We start from the raw sequence: 17,805 nt of genomic DNA, 5'->3' as shown, positions 1-17,805 counted from the left end.
CATTTACTAGCTTGTCATCTTATTTTGTAGCATGTGATCTTTTCTACAACTATCGCTGACGGTTTGCTGCGTGCTTTCAAGAGAAAGTGTAAGAATGTGGAATAAGAATATCTGAGGAAGTGCCGCGAGCGGGCTACCCAACACCATGTTGGTGAGGTACGATTTTTCCATGCTCAGACCGGCTATCAGGTGTTTACTCACCTGCCTCATGAGTCGCCCTCAAGTAAAAAGTAAAGAAGAGTCTACTTCAAAGGTAATGGTGAAAATCAAGCAAACCTGAAGAACTGCTCCACTGCCTGCATAACATAATAAGATACAAAATGGAAATACATAAATGCAATTGATAATTGTTCAGGTCATGTAAGTGCTTGGCCTCCAGAACGGATTGGTATTCTGGAAGGAAATAGACATAGTGTAGATATCTTGTGCACGAAGAACCATGAAAACAACAACAACAAAAATACTCTTTTGTAATGCATATATGTAAAAGGGTGAACTTGCTAGAAGTTGGACTCTTTAACAAAATCGATCAAATGCATGACCTTGAGCCAGTGATGACCGCCTTTTACAACTAGGTGCGTAACCAATGGTGCATCAGAATAATCCACAAAACGGAAACGAATATACGGTTAGGAAGCAAAAAAAATTGTGTGGAGTATGCGGATCAAGTACAGTTGTGTCAAATACCCTTTTCTGGTTTGATTTAGGTATGCATGATATATTGAAGCAATATTTCGTCAATTCATCCAAGTAACGAATTGGTTTGCACCTCAGAAGTGTGTAAGTCCTATTACTCATTAGTATTATGAATGATTAGTCGATAAAAGGAAAAATTGCAGTCATTCCCTCGTGGTTTGATGTGGTCTAATGGCTAGGCACACGGTTCAGCATTCAGGAGGGCAGAGGTTCGAGTGCGTGGGGCCTGCGTTTTTGTTCACCAAAACCCCCTTCAATACGACGTTTGTTGGCCATAAGTTGCTCAGATATGAGAGAAAGATAACAAGAGGACGGATTGATATGTCAAAATGCCATATTGGAACAGCACAAATTCTTTGATCGTATTAATAATAATACTATAGAAAAAAAAATGATTAGAACTTTAATAAGTACTTGACCATGGTTTAATCCAAAATGTTTTGTCTAATAAAAAACTTATTAATAGTAGTATTAATCGTATCAAGCTACTAAACATATCTTCGACCGAAAACTTTTAGAATTAGTTCATATGGTATATATGTATAGCCAGTCTACGTGAAAAATGTATACAGATATATAAGAAGCACAACCAACATAGTTAATTAACCAGAAAAAGAAATTATAAAACTCGCCTGGGTTGCTTTTTGAATTCGTTGTATTTGCCAGTGTTAGCTGTATGAGTTTGATTAAAATCCTCAGCCATCGTTTCGGAATACCTAGCTTATGTGTCCAGTATTTAAAAAAATATTTAACATAACACTTATATATCAAAGGTAAAAGTTCTGGGGAGTTGTATGTGAGGCGGAATGAGGAAAAAAAATATTATTTTTAAGTAGATGCAGGGTCTGATTAGCTACGTGGTTAGATTTATCCGGCAGCCGAAACTGTCAACATCCTTGACTGACTAATCGGATGTGCCCAGCGAACCGTTTTAGTCATTTGTAAAGATTTATCATCTTTACATTTCGATTCCGTAATGGATTTGTCAGTTAAACGATCTAACAACACGTATGGTGGTTCATGATCTAGATATGCCGGCTTTAGCGTATAAATACTTACTGTGTCGATGTTTCCATGTTTTTCTATCACGAAATATTTAGATTTTCTTGAGACGACTTTGAAAGGACCTTCAAATGGAGGACTGAGTGGTGCTTTTATTTTGCCACATCTTATCCAGACGTGCGTGCAATTGCTTAGGTCTTTAGGTATATATACGGCGCGCGATTGTTCACGAGTATTAATCGGCTTAAGTTTAGACATGTGGTCCCGTAGTTGATCTACATAATTTTCTAAATTAAGTTTTTGACTGTTAGTATTAGGGTTAATAAATTCACCTGGTAGTCTCAGAGTTGTTCCGAAAACCAGTTCCGCAGCTGAACACTGTGCGTCAGTTTTGACAGATGTTCGTATTCCTAACATAACTAACGGTAGGAATTCTGTCCACTGATTGTGGTTTGAGTGAGATATAAGGGCGGTTTTTAGCTGACGATGAAAACGTCCTACCATCCCATTAGCCTGAGGATGATATGCAATGCAGCGTATCCTATTGGAGCCTAGAAGTTTAGCCAAGTTATTAAATAGTTCGGATTCGAATTGTGCTCCTCTATCCGTCGTTATTGTTATGGGTGCACCAAAAATGGTTACCCAGTTCTGCATGAAAACTTTGGCTACTGTTTCCGCTGTGATGTCCGCCATCGGGATGGCTATAGGGAATCTGGTAAATCGATCTATGCATGTAAAAAGATAATTAAAACCGTTTGAACGTGGTAAAGGACCTACCAAGTCGATATGCACATGGGCAAAACGTGCATCTGGTTGCGAGAAAACACCTATGGGTGAATTTGTGTGACGATTTATCTTTGATTGTTGACATGCTGAACACTCTCTAACCCATTTGTGTACATCCTTCTGTAAATTCGGCCATATATATTTGGCATTGATTAGTTTTGTTGAAGCTTTTGCGCCAGGATGAGACAAAGAATGAAAGTTATTATATATCAACTTTCGCATACTTTTGGGAACGAAAGGTCGCGGCATTGCCTTGGTCGTGTCACAGTAGATTAGAATACCATCGACTGGTGATGGGAACTGTTTTAAATTAAGACTTGAATTGTTTGTTTTAAGCAGGTTTTGTAATTCTAGATCCTGCTCTTGTTCGTTTCTCAACGTCTCGAAGTTTACTGTAGACTGCTGTAGCACGTTTATTTCTAGCCTAGATAAAGCATCTGCCGCCTGATTGTCCTGACCTTTGACATGTCGGATATCGCTTGTGAACTGTGATATATAGTCAAGGTGTCGGACTTCTCGAGGTGAGTATTTATCAGCTCTCGCTTTTAGTGCATTCGTTAGTGGTTTGTGATCCGTAAAGACTATAAATTCCCTGCCTTCTAACATGTGTCGGAAGTGTTTAATGGTTAGGTAGATTGCAAGAAGTTCTCGCCCGAAGGTAGAATACCTTGTCTCTGCTGGAGCGAGTCTTTTTGAGAAGAAAGCAATTGGTTTCCAGGCGTTTTTAACCAGTTGGTTAAGGGTACCACCTACTGCTTTATCTGAAGCATCCACCATCAAAGCAAGTGGGGAAAGAGAATTCGGATACATCAACGTAGTTGCTTGAGCTAGTTTATCTTTAAGCTGTTTAATAGCTTCGACAGCGTCAGAAGACAGTTTGAATTCTTTTGGTTTTCCTTTTAGTGAATCTGTCAAAGGTTGCATTAATTGTGCACAACCTGGTATGAATCTGCGATAAAAGTTAATTAGACCTAGAAAACTTCTCAGTTGTGTTAGAGAACTAGGTATGGGATATTGTTTAATGGTGTCTACTTCCTTTTTGATCGGTTTAATCCCTTCTGGGCTTATTGTGTGACCGAGAAATTCTAAAGTTTGAACACCGAAAACACACTTACTTTTATGTATGTTTATTCCATGTTCATCCAGTCTTTTTAACACTGTTTTTACATGCTGTTCGTGTGATTGCAAATCGGGGCTGGCAATTAACAAGTCGTCTATATACCCCTGCGCAAATGGCATATCTCGAATAAGATTGTCTATGAATCTTTGAAATGTCTGTGCCGCATTTCTCAGGCCGAATGGCATGCGTATAAACTCGAATAAGCCAAAGGGTGTTGTAATAGCTGTCTTGGGGATATCTTCATCCGCCACTGGGATATTGTGATATGCCCTGACTAAGTCAATTTTAGTGAATATGTTCATACCCTGTAAACCGTTTGTGAAATCTTGGATATGCGGTATTGGGTACCTATCTGGTACGGTTTGACGGTTGAGGGCTCTGTAATCCCCGCACGGTCGCCAGTCACCTTCATTTTTCTTTGGGACCATATGCAATGGGGATGCCCATTGACTATCAGAGGGACGGATAATACCCAGTTGTAGCATATAATCAAACTCGGCCCTAGCGATTTTGAGCTTATCTGGTGCTAGTCTCCTGGGTTTTGCAAAAACCGGTGCACCTTCGGTTTTGATAGTGTGACTTACTTTTAGTTTGTCTTTAGAAGGCCGTGGGTTTGGTTTAGTTAAGTTTGGAAATTCCGCGAGTATATCTTGGAATTTCGCTGTTGTTACTGGAGGAGTTTGAATCAAGTTAAGAGAGCTGATGTGACTTTCTTTGCCTTTTGTGTAATACGAAGTTCCTTTTAGTGTTAATCGCCGTTTCTTGGTGTCAACTAGAAATTCGTATCTCTCTAGAAAGTCCATCCCCAGTATTGCCAGATCTAAGTCGGCTACCGTGAAAACCCAAGGGAATTGCCTCCTGAACCCCAAATCTAGGGTTAAGTTTTTCTGCCCAAATGTCGCAATTTTAGTTTTATTTGCAGCTTGAAGTGTAATTGATGATGTTTCTCGACTAATCTCAGTTTTATTTTGAGGGATGATGCTAAGAGCAGCGCCAGTATCCACCAAGAAATTCAAGCCAGAGTTTCTGTCTCTAACATAAAACAAGCGACTGTTTAGGCGCCCCTCCTCAGTCGTCGCAACCTGAGGAGGGGTTACTCGTTTCCTGATGTCTTAGAATTATGCTTAGGCGCATGGATGCATGCACTTGGTTGAGTTGACACCAAACTTCCAGTGGTACCAACAAAACTGCCCAGGTTGTCTGGACATTTGTGACCTGTTTTGTGACTTGGATCGTGGTTGTTGTGGTGACCTGCTCCTGTTTCTATGACCCATTTGCATTCTGGTGACAGCCTCAGTGAGACTCTTAACACTCGCAATGAGTCCTTCTATGACGGGGTCTTTTGCTGATTCTACTTTTTGTGTGTGATTTATTGTGCCTGGTCCAGTTGGAGGACCTCTCTCCATTATTCTATCGGCTATACTGTTATAACGCGAAAATATATAGTGGGTATTGCGATAGGACTACACGAAATTCTACCGATTGACCAAATTCAGATATCCTAGTTCGATCACAATACTGTTCCCCAACTCCAATAAATCAGAACACAGCCGTTAAATAAGAAATGTTTATGGGGTCAGCAGCAGAACAAAAATGGTTTACAGACAAGGCATATTTATACAGTTACGATGACTATTAACAGTAACCAATGGAAAGGAAGGACACGTAAAGGTTATAATTAGGACGACTCAAAATTGACCAATAGGGAAACGACACATGAAAGTCATAGTTAGGACACTGTAAATAATGGCCAATAGGAAATAACATGCGAATTATGTGAAGAGTCTGAAAACATACCATTTTACATTCGAGATAATTTTTGGGATATTCTTGTGAATATCCTAACATATACGCGCTAAATGAGATAATGAGGTTTCAGGATCTTGTGCATCCAAACAGTGTTGGGCGTAGCATGGGAGAGCTTGTGTCCATCCTTGTTTTAGGACTGCTTCACCCACTGTGTTATCACCCATTAACACTTGGAGGTGACGCAAAACTGTGACGGCGACCGATCACCTAGTGTTTCACCTTGAAAAAAGTCTTTGGATTCTTTGACTATCTGATAATGATAAACGGTTCATTATCTCTCGTCTTAAGATGGTGTATGGTTGTGGTGATGGTGGATCTAAAATCAAGTCACGGACTTCTTTGGCGACTGAAGGAGGAAGGATAGAACACAAGTCTCTATAGCGAATCCCTTCAGATTCGATATTGTGTCTCGTGAAATAATGCTCTAGTTGAGCAAACCACAACTCAGGATCACTACGATCAAATTCTGGAAGTCGGGATTTCGTAGTCATAACAGTGTCTATCCCCACTGGTGACAAATCCTCCAGATTATGGGTTTCTATTGAGTCTGACATGAGGTATGTGACAAATATAGCAATAAAGTTAGCACGAAAAATGGTTACTATAACACGAATAACTTAAGATAATACGGAATAAACTAGTTATATACTCAACTTAGTTTACGGATAATCAGGTCTACTTTTACGATTAAGTGAAAAAAAAGTTAATAACAGAAATGAGGTTAAATTTGTGTTCAAAAAGGGCTCACCACTTTCGTGCCTTAAGGTAACCCTCGTGCTATTGATAGAAGAAACCAGAGAAGTAGTGAATAGGTCTTTATTTCGATCTTCGCGCAGTCACAGTATAGCGTGGGATTATCTGTTCAGACAAACAAAGGCTCTCAACATTCAATATAAGATAATAGGGAATATAACGCTTACAAAAAGTAAGGAAGTGAATGAATACTTGAACAATACTGTTTTAGCATATGCTTGGTTGTTTGGGGTCAACTCTTAACCAACCAACCTGAGCTGTTACAGTTCCTTAGGAGAAGGGGGTTGGTGGAGATTTTAGTAATTTTATAGTTGAAATGATGAGTCATTTGAAGCTAGACCTTCATGGAAAACCTGGAAGCACTGGACGGCCGTTTCTTCCTATTACGGGACTCCTCAGCAGCGCGCATCCACGATCCCGCACCCGCGAGACTCGAACCCAGGACCTACCAGCTTCGCGCCGAAGCACTTGACCGATAGACCACTGAGCCGGCATCCGACGATGTTAATGTCTAACTTCAACCAATCCACGAAATTGAGCAACGGTACACCATTGTCTTCAGTGAGTTGTTATCTCACAACAGACCTGGTTCAACTCCTTAGGAGTTGCATAAGGGAGTGAAATGGGCTTTTCTGGATATGCCAAAGTTCTTAGTAAACTGTAGGCTTCTTTACCGCTGAATGTGAGGAAATGCACCGCAATTTCACGATCCTTCACATCCTTCATTGTCATGCTCCACATCTCAAACCTTACCAAATAATCATCAAAACTTCAGAAGTTGAATGAATGTCCAACTGTTCCATCGCAGGCCCCATCGCGATGACAGTGTGATAATTAGGACTATTCGAATTATAGTATAAACTAGGAATCCCAGAAATATCGCAATTGAATCAAAAAGTACTGGATGAGCACAAACGAATGTAATGCATTTAGAATTCGAAATCAAGCACGCAACAAGTACAAAGGAATCATTGGTTCATATAAGCACAACAATAAGACTACTAGAATTAAATATCGGCTAAATGAGTTACGTAATAACTGAAATGGATTTGAGAAGTCTATATAAATTTAGAGGATTGTGAGAATAAAAATTGATAGACGAGAGAACAATTTTAGTGCACACAGAATAGGAATTATTTTAACGATGACCACATGACAAATAAACACTAATAAAACAATCATAATAATTTACCATGGTAATGATATACTGATTACTGTCTCATTCTGTATACAAAAGTCAGGTTTGAGCTTTTTATTGCCACTGGTTTGGCAAGGCGAAGAGACGTTGCGTTTTTTCTGTCTGATAATAATTTTGAAGGGTTGTGAAATACATATGGTTTGTTCGGTATCAATTAAATGCTAAGCTGTTACACTGTTTAGGGCCACTGGGCCTCATGGTCCTAAATTTTTTGGAACGTTCTCGGAAGTGCGAACGTATACACTTTTCTCTGTTCTTCCAATTTATGTGCCTTGGCACCTACATTTAAACCGGTAGATGTAGTTGAAGGTACGGATAAAAAGGATCTATCAACTTCTGTTTGCTTGAGCGAGTAGTTCGTCTCCCATAACGTCGTCAGTTTTTCTGGTGAAAAAGCAATCTTCATCGCAACATTTATCCTGTGATTGATTATTCAAGTGATTTAGTCTCATGTAAAGCACAAGTATAGGAAGTAGGTCTGATTTCTAATATATTACATTTAACACGTACTGTGGTTCTAGTGATGATGCAACAGGTATTGTAGTTTGACAACACCGTAACCAGTAACACCTATAACCGAAACGTGCCAACCCAGTGAAATCAAAAGGCAGAAGCGAGGAGGTTGGAAGGTATGTTTGATAGATTATCAATATTTCGAGAAGTGACTGATCTAAACTGGTTAGTGATCACAAGAGAAGTTGAGCACGGCGTTCCCACTCGTGATCTGGTACGGAAGCATAACTTAGCGCCTCTAGCTAGGTGAGTCCATTGAAACCAATGTGGTCAGCATCCAATGTGGAAGACCTACAGAGAAATTGATTTTGGGGATTTATTTACCACTACACCAGTATACATCTCAATGAATTCAGACAGATAAGCATTTTCAAGCAGACAAGTCGTGATGAAGGCAAGTTCTTCTTCCAGGCTTTCCTTTGAAAAACGTTTATGAGTGAAGTCAAAAATGTTTGTGCAATCCCCTTTTCATGACTTATAGGACAAGAGCTGTTGTAATTTAAAAAACTCTACTCCATGCATTTTCGCAGTAGATGGGTCTATGTAGTGTGCCATCTGTTGCTTACCCACAGTCGTAAGACTTCGATTACCTAGTTTGATGCGTCCATGGCTATACTAATGGGTGATTGTATGTCCTAGTGCACGGACATAGTTGATTTTGAGATGGTTTTTCTGAAATTTTAGGAATGTCGTCTGCAGCTGTAAGAACTTTGTCAGACGCTCTAACCAAATCTATCTTCGAGAAAACTTGCACATCTCAAGATGGCTGTCAGGTCGCGATTACATACGGAACATTTATGACATCATATAACTAGAGCTAATGTCATGAAATTCCAAGCTTATTGTATCCGCTTACCGACAAAGGTCTGTGGTGGACCAAAATGTATGATAACCAAAATTAGCAACAAAAATATTATGTCTATAGTTTATGTAACAATTAACAGTTAATAAGTTAATTACACACAAATAAAAAATAAGGGACGTTACTTAAGTCTTCAGGCTATTGCGTGTTCGGCTGAGTTTGGTCCAGATAATCCACAATTATAAAAGATTAGTAATCCCAATATGGACGATATAGATCCAGTAGGTTTACCAAGCGTAGAATTCAATAAGAATGTCACAGTTGTCTATAAACGTAGATGGTATGCAATTAATATTTCATTTAACATATTGGCAGACATGGCAGAACGATGCAGATGTGAATTAGAGTGTATTTATTGAGGAGCAGTAACAGTGTCACGATATGTTGTACTCAAAACGGAAGGAAGTCAAGTTACAAGGGTTCAAAGTAATACACTTAAACAACAAGTACAATTGTTTAATGCTAAATGTACAGAATATGAAAATACATGCGTAAACTATGAAAAATTATTTACAAAATAGGTTTTATGGTCCTATCTCCACAGGTCAAGGTTTGAGGTAATTTTCCAAAAGTATGCGCTACCTGAATTGTTTTTCTCACTAATTCTTAATAAAGACATTCTGTACTTTTGTGACCAAGTTTCTCCGTGTTTTCTTAAAGTATAAACGTTTTCTAGCTGCTTTAAAACGTTAGTTCCAAACCTATGACTGTCTTTTTGGGCGTTATCAAAAGTTGTTGAAAATTGTCGTTTATCCTAGAGCTTTGGCTATTCTTGAATGATATCCTTTTTCACGAAAGCATATTGTCTTCCGTTCAAAAACTGAGTGTTTTGCAACGTTAGAAAAGTCAGCGCCTATCGTCTTTTCCTGTAAGATATGTAATGATGTGTTAACATAACTATATTAAAGTTATTGCCGTGTGAATTTTAATGAAAGTCGGTAAGTTTTTAGTACAAAGCCAAATGCGACTTACTACTCCTTGTTACGAAGCGTGGTCTCCCACTGTGTTCGTGTTCCTAGTATTTTCCTACTACCACCCAAACTATTTAGGACTTATTGTCAAAGCGTATTATCACCAGTTACTGTAAAAAGTTCCTTTTGTTGACTCTCAAGTAAAAATTAAAAAGTTCCGACAGTTCTGTGTATTAGTGAATCTTAAACCTTTTCGTTAACCTTAGGAATCCCTTTGCCCGTAAAAATAACAAAGCTGACACAGAAACAGTAGTTTTGAAGATACAAATCCTTAAAGCATCCGTAGTAGTTAGCCTGTTGGCATCCAGCAGACAAAGATCTAGTTGCCCTGCATATAGAGTGGTGATGGGTTCGATTGTTTCGTACTTACTGCTGGAACTCGTTTGGTTTCAATGGCTTTCGTAAACATGGATTAGTTACCTGAATGAAATATCTTTAACGAACTTTGTATGTCTTGTAACATAACAAACATCCACAGGGTTTTTAAGGGCTATGTGAAGTAGTCACACACTTCAAGGCCTTTTGATGGTGCCTCCAATACAGCATCCTTGTATTTTCATGTCATGATACCACTTAAGGCTTTCCCAAAATCCGTTATGATATTCCGTATAAAAAGTGGTGACAAAAATACTCTTAGGTAACATGGATTGCTCCAGTTGCTGTTGCAAGGGGTTCAAAAGGCCCGATGTCACTCCGGAGCTAAATCCTATTTGTCACTACATTCCTACTCCAAACTCCCGAACCAACCAAATTCTCTTTTGATCTCAAAATTTGTGGCAGCCTATGTGTCCCTGATGGACTGACTGAGACTGAGATGTCATAAAGAGATTGGAATCCCGATTTTCCCTTCCCATAAACGTGCTCATATCTGCGCAATATTTTGCCAAGAGTTATTTCAAGTTAGTAGGACCTAGTGGCTCCGTAGAAACATCAACTGCTGTTGTGGATTAAGTTAAGTTTCTTTTTTTGTATAATGGTCGTATAGTTGCATGGTTCGTAAAGTGTTGTTATCAGCAATAATTACAAGGTACGCAAGTTTGGTGGTGCGATTTAAAGAATTTTTACTGAATAAAACCGTCTCTGTAAGCGACTTGTTACTGGTCTATTATCAGAACAAATAGTTGGAAGAAATAAACATCAGTGAAGGGTTATTCTACCGACCTTTCAATGGTTTTCATAATTTTTGGTACCCTTATTACGAATAACATACTATGAATCGTAGATCCCTATTATAGGCTTTCCTGAAGCTTCAGTGGTCTTATCATGATTACCATACATTTGTTCACTAAATCCATTCTTCATAGACCATGTCTGGTGACTGTTCCGTTTCCGGTCAATGTGAAGATTCTATGATTACCCACCAAGTTGATGAGGATGATTTGAAGACGATGGAAACAGAAACAATAGTTGAAGAATTTGTCAGATTAAAGCTAAAACAAAGCGCAGGAATTATTCAACGCCGACGAACTTCAACTGATATGGAGTAAGACCAATATAAATGTCGTAAAATAAATTTTAGGACACAAGCTCTAATTGGTCGTCTTATAGAAATATCAAATGAGTTAGAAGCCCAATATGGCGAACGGTTGAATCATGATGCTGAAATGTGGATCAAGTCAGCCACATATGAGAAGTTTTTACAGATTGCAAAAGGGTAAATGCTTTTCCACCTTTTTGCTATTTTTATTGTAAATGTCTATTATGAGTATAACTTTATCCAAAAGAAGCAGCTGTTAGGAGATACTGTGTATTTTGAGTATCCTGTTTTTGGATTGTTCCATGATCCCGTACGATATGAAATGGGGATCACCTGTGGGAATTTGCAAAAACTAACACGATTATTTCGTTGTCAGGCTCTGGTTACTAGCAAAACCATCCTAATTTCCAGGTCTAGATCTCTGTTTTACATTTGTTATTCTTTCTACTAGTCCCTAACTTTTCATTTTTATTTAATTTTTAAAGATGTCTTTTGTCTAACCTTCTTGAAATTAATCACCTATTACGATGTTTATATACTCATTTTTGATACCCAAATAACAGTTCTGTTTGGCAGGCTTCTGTAAAAGTCTAATTTTCTAAACTTTGAGCAACAGTACAGAGATGTCTGGAATGCGTTTCTCGCGCACCAAATCCTAAACATTGCCCCATAACTAATCCACGTCAGTGCTTTGTCTTGCCATAGGGAGGAATAAGTCGGTCATCTCAACCACTTCACTCATCTTAGAAGTCTCACTGACCATGGTGGATCGACTAGGCAGCGAAACCTCAGCACAGATACTAAAAAGCTATCTCAATTTTTGCAAAATTTACTCCATCTGTAGTACAGCTGTATTATATCATGGTTGCTAAACGTAGTATATGCAAGTATGAAATGCATATGCTGCAAGTATTTGATCTTATGTCTCCTTAAATAACTACTTGCTTATAGTTGAACCATGAAGTGAGTAATGCTGAGGTAAGTCGATTGTTGAGGGTACAAACTTTTGTCACCTGAGGTGATTAAAATATGTTAATTGTGTTTAGCTACCGTCAACCCCTGAGTGTGATACTGTCTAGCATGCCATCAGGTCGAAAAAGTCATGTTGGTAGGGATCCATAGTTTGATCATGATTGTTGCTAAGTTAACATGGCTCAAAATAGTTCGCGATGACAGAATCACACTGATTCTGTCTTCCTCTTGATATTGAGTTTTAAATCATCCTATAATTTTTACTTTTTCTTTTGAAACCATCTTTCTCAGATTTAGCTTGCCATTCCATTTAAGATTACTTTTCATCTTGTCTACTCCCTCTCACAATGTCCTCACGTGACATATGGCAACTTAGGCCCATAAATATTTGTAGCAAGCCCTATGTTAACTGGTACTGACTGATATTTCTCATTCAGTTTTGAGGACTTCACACGTTTTGTTTTCCTTTTTTTTGTTTCTGTAGTTTAAGGAAGATTAATTATCTCTAGGCTTATCCATCTTTTCATAAGACAAATAAGTTGCCACCATGCGTTTCTCATCTACATAATAACTTTTTACACAAATTTTGCTGTTTGCATCGATAAATATTCATTGTTAGACTTTAGTAATAAAATTATATTCACATAACCCAAAATCTAAACGACTAAATATTCAATTGACTACATGTATTCAGATCTCGTTAAGTATATTATTTCCGTATTACTTTTTGTAATGTACACAACGATAACGATTATGAATGATCTTTTGACCTGCAAAATATATATCTGTCATACTTTGCAAACTCATAAGTTATACGTATGTAATTTAAACTATTTCGCTAATTGGATATTCTGCAGTCCCACGACTACACTAGAGTCGAATTAATTTTTTAGATTGCCTGTTTCACTTCCACCGTCTTTCTTCCTGTGAATATATTTTAAATTGTATCCATTGAGTTTATTTAGGAGTTGTGAGAAAGAAATTTCATCCCGTTCTTATTTCCTCCCTTGCCCGTAACTCAAACATTTCGCATGCATTATGTGGATAGATATTTTCTCTTACGCTTAACAACTAACTAATCTTTACTAACTCTTTCTCTTAATATGTTTTTAAAATACTGATTACCATGTATTCGACTTTCGTTGTAGTCTTTTTAGATTGAACCACTGAGAGTCGCAAACCATTTACTTCTATTCAGGTTATTTTCAGAAAGATTTTTAGTACATGATTAAGCTAAATGATTTCCAATTGATCTCTGTCTAGTTACCTATGTCGCGTTATCTACCAATGATACAACTTGTCCATAAGGTAACTCCTAAATTCAGTTTTTGGTATGGTAGGTACTACAACCTGTTATCCTTTTCCTAGCCGATTTCAAATCAAAAGACATGTATTGCTTCGATTTCTTGGGACATATTGAAGAATATTGATTTAGGCCACGGATTGTATACTGATCCACACAGAAAGTCCTCAGAAGTCGGAAAAAAGTTGATTTATTGACAAAAAACGAACCATAGGAGAAAAGACTTCTTTGAAAGCGATAAAGAGTGAGCGCTCCTCGCGTAAATAATTTTTCGAGTGAAAATAAAAGTTTGGTAAACTTCTATACTACTACTAGATCACCTTATGTTTATCTATTTTCTGATAGTTGTAAAATAAAATTAATTCTTATCATTGAACTAATTTATACATCTAACCACATTAGATTATATGTTCTACATTGGCTTAACGTTTCAATATTGTCAAGTTAAGGGAGTTAATCGGTGGTCTCTGTTTCTATCAAATAATTTATTTTAAAGTCATTTTTAGAAAGAGATATATTTCACTAAAATCACGAACCAATCGAAGTTAAGCAACCATTGAAAATCTGGAAGCATTGGACTGCTGTTTTATCCTAGTATTGGGATTCTCGACAATATACATCCACGACTCCGTAAACAGGAATCGAACCCAGAACCTTCGATCTCGCTCTCGAACCCTTTGTGCACCATTGGATTTCAGTTTAGTGGTCCATAGATTATGAATTTCGGTCGGTTCTTGATTTTGATGAAACTCGAAAATCCTCACAACCCTATATTAACAAGAAATATAATTAAGAAATCACTTTATTGACTCATTTTAGAGTTTTCTCGGATGGGATTATTAACTGGTCACGAATTGTGGTATTGTTCATGTTCGCTGTCAAAGTGGTCATCAATGCAATTTCCAAAGGATTTAGTGGTCTTGCTGGTGATATCATAAGATTTGTTGTTAAATTTGTTTTTATTCATGGTATATACAAATGGGTCGAAAGTCATGGTGGTTGGGTAAGTTACCAGTTTTTATTGTCTGGACTATTTGTATTAGTCAATAACCAAATCTAAAATAATACTTTTTCTTTTCCATCTTTAATTATTCCAGTTGTCATAGTTATCAGAAGTTAATATCTGTTGGAGTAGGAGGTATATAACTTGTACTAAATTTGTACAGTTATTCAGTGTATATAGTTAGGGTTGTTCGTTGACAGTTAAATATAAAGTATCCCAAAATTCAAATTATAAATTTGTTACTATATATAATTATTTTTATACACAACATACAAAAACTCAGCCTTGAAAATTAACTGTGTGAAGATTAAAGCAACTAACTTTAAAAAAGCGTTTACAATATTTCCACGAATTTTAGCTCCTTAGAAATTTGTTATTACTTTTCCTGACAAAATTGTAGCTGGTACACTCAAGTAAATAAAATTCACGTGTGCTTAAGCTTAAAACCATATTGTTTTACATGTTGTATTCAAGTTCTAACTACTGATTGTAGTCCACTAATGCAGAAATACAATATTATGTTTTGGAATAATGTTATGTTAGCGAGATACATTCGGTGTTCGTGACGACGTACTAAACCTAAGTTTCATACTGATAATGGGAAATAATCAAACAGCTTGTTAGAACTTTATTTACCCATCCCAAGTACAAAGCAATCACATTCTATTTGACATCAAACTTCAAGTTGATTCTATAAAAGTCTCGGAATCCATTCTCCAGTTTTAAGAAACAACTCTCAATTTTCCAATCTGATATGCTTGATGCTATTACGAGTTCACCTTACTCGGTGACACGATAGTCTATTCTAATCCGTTATCCCCGACCCCGCTAATTAGATCATAAAGTCTTGATGAGGCATATTCTACAAGCACCCAGAAAATACGAGGTCATTAAGCACACAAATCAAGCTTATTTATACAATGATAGAAACGCCCTTGGGAGAGCCACAAAATAGCGTACTAAAAAAATCCGTCAACTAATGACATTCAAGGAATTCCGAATGGGAAATATAAGCTGTAGATTAACTAGGTGTTTCTTGGAGCGAAAACAAAATTCAAATTTTCGGGATAAAATTACAAAATTATGACCTTTTTCAAGTGAGTTCTGGGGATCTAACGTCCCCAACACAATCTCCATTTTCTCAAAACAACTAATATTCTATAGTAAACAGAAACATGTTAATCCACTAGTTGACTTTCGAATTCCCTGAGTAAAGGCAATGTATCAACTTTGTAAAATGAATTAAACTGAATCGTTGTTTAACCAAGACACCTAAGAAATCAATCTCTCATATAACTTTGTTTCGAATAATCGGCCTACTTATATTTTACCAGTAGTATAAAAATACTAAACTTGGGCTATTATTACCTTCTCAACTGGATTCTCGAGGATTTTTAATCTGACGGTATGTTGTTATAATGCATTACACTATAATTTTCCTACTTCTTCTGCTAATCCATCCGGTTGTTGAATAGATAGATAAAAACATAACTAGCTTTACTATGATAATAACGTATATTAAATGTAGTGTTTTTATGTACATTTGTCCTTTAAGGATTTCTGAAATTAGTTGTAGTCTAAGCTACTTATTCACAACTCCTACGTTAGTACAACGAACGAGAATTTTCCATCCACATCTTCCTTTCTAGTGATAGATACAAGTTTGTATAGAAGTTTTCTTGGTAGAGACCCTGGAAAAATTGATTTTTTTAAATTTAATAACATTAGATGCTTATATACAAAATATCAAAGCAAAATTAACATTATAAAATGTCATGGACAACTGGAGGAAATCAGTTTATAGGTCAATCACCCTCTAATAAATTGAGGCCTGAATGTTGGCCAGCGTGTCATAAAAGTGTCATCTATTTATCCATGACGGGTTTACTTTACTGATTACCACTCAAGTTTCGTCCACTTAAAAATTAGGAATACAACTGTAAGATTGTTATTTATCATTAAAATTCTCAATTATGTTCATTTTCCTTGCAAGTATGTAAATGTGTACATAGTGTTAATAAAAAGACTCGTTTACCAAAATAGTTTACCTACTAACCAAAAATCAACTTCACCAAAACATCATGTACAGAACAATGGAAGAGAATTATTTTTTAAAATTTATTTAAACACATAAATATTGGTACAAAGGGGCACCAGATGCATATGCGCCACACAAATCACATTTGATTTGTGTAAGGGCTATGATAATGCTCGGGTGCCCAAACCGAAGCAGGTGGTTTTCTTAGGGGGCCACACCCCGAGCCTTTGACCTAAAGGTCTAGTCCACAAGGCAGTGGATCATCGTGAGGAGATGCAGTCCCATGGTAGCCAGTGACCAACGACTGGTTCATACGCCATTTGTTCCTTCAGGATACTGGAGCCCATGTGCACCATTGGTTTGGAATCAGGGTTTTCCAACTCCCCTAGGTGGGCCCTCCATATCCACCAACCCGGTTAAAGCGCCGGACATTCGCTTTTCGTCCTCTCAATTTTGTAAACAACACCCCCGCCACGAGAAGGCAGTGAGTAGGACTTCCCTGCAGAGGCTATATACGCGAGCATTTCGAGAAGGAGAGCGGACTCTCCTCACTCGACCGTACCAGGGCATTTGGAGGCAGAGAATTATTTATTTCATAACTCGTCAACCTCATATCTCTCACGTATTAGTTTTTGATAAGTCTAACTCAGTTTGTTACATTATGAAATATCTTTTACATATCAATAAACAGTGATTTCATCTTTTTTTATTCATTCACATTCATAATAGTTTCATACTCTGTTTATCAAAATAGCGATAGAACGAAGTAATCATTTTCTTTTAAAATTGTCTGTTTTAAAAGTTATTTCACTCTACGTTTTTATTATTACATATATTTTAGGTGGCTGTTTTACGCGAGTATACCCCACATTCTAATTCAAGTGGTCTATTTGTATTTGGCCTCACTCTGTTAATTGTTTGCTTATTGTTAACAAGAAAGATTTAATTAATTGTTTGTTTTTATTATTATTGTTATCTACTTATCTCTAATTATATATCGTTTGTTGAAATTTCACGTGGACTGGGAACCATACACATATAAACTTGAAGTTCACTTGGAGCACCTTCAAGATTAATATTGTTTTAGATCGATATACTGATTGTGTGGTATATCATCAACTACAGCCATTTTTAAGCAGATCATAAGAATGTTCATAAAGTACTGTTATTTCATATACTCGTTTATTCCTGTTGTATTTTCATAGTCAGGAAATTATTTAAAATAGAGAGTCTCCGAATAAAGATAAAAGTATTCTCGCTTCTAGGTACCATGTGACTAATAGTGGTAATTGTAGGTGAACA

General features: G+C 37.1%; 3 protein-coding genes across 3 annotated transcripts; 1 reads left to right on the top strand and 2 right to left on the bottom strand.

Moving 5' to 3' along the window:
• Positions 1-4,728: 4,728 nt before the first annotated feature.
• Positions 4,729-5,010, bottom strand: Smp_095200 (hypothetical protein; the record flags this gene model as incomplete). Its single annotated transcript, XM_018788781.1, has 1 exon — positions 4,729-5,010. One exon carries the CDS (start codon positions 5,008-5,010, stop codon positions 4,729-4,731), a length of 282 nt encoding a protein of 93 aa, XP_018654290.1.
• A 618-nt stretch (positions 5,011-5,628) lies between these two features.
• Positions 5,629-5,904, bottom strand: Smp_174330 (hypothetical protein; the record flags this gene model as incomplete). The annotated part of the gene is made up of 1 exon (XM_018788780.1): positions 5,629-5,904. The coding sequence occupies one exon, from the start codon at positions 5,902-5,904 to the stop codon at positions 5,629-5,631; it is 276 nt and encodes a 91-aa protein (XP_018654289.1).
• Positions 5,905-11,017: 5,113 nt separating this feature from the next.
• Positions 11,018-17,449, top strand: Smp_095190 (putative apoptosis regulator bax; the record flags this gene model as incomplete). Its single annotated transcript, XM_018788779.1, has 4 exons — positions 11,018-11,193; positions 11,230-11,364; positions 14,282-14,465; positions 17,345-17,449. 4 exons carry the CDS (start codon positions 11,018-11,020, stop codon positions 17,447-17,449), a joined length of 600 nt encoding a protein of 199 aa, XP_018654288.1.
• Positions 17,450-17,805: the final 356 nt, after the last annotated feature.

Source organism: Schistosoma mansoni, chromosome W, assembly GCF_000237925.1.
Source record: "Schistosoma mansoni strain Puerto Rico chromosome W, complete genome".
Classification (NCBI taxonomy): Eukaryota; Metazoa; Platyhelminthes; class Trematoda; order Strigeidida; family Schistosomatidae; genus Schistosoma; species Schistosoma mansoni.
Note: the sequence above shows the minus strand (reverse complement) of the source record. Positions and strands in the feature narration are given on the sequence as shown.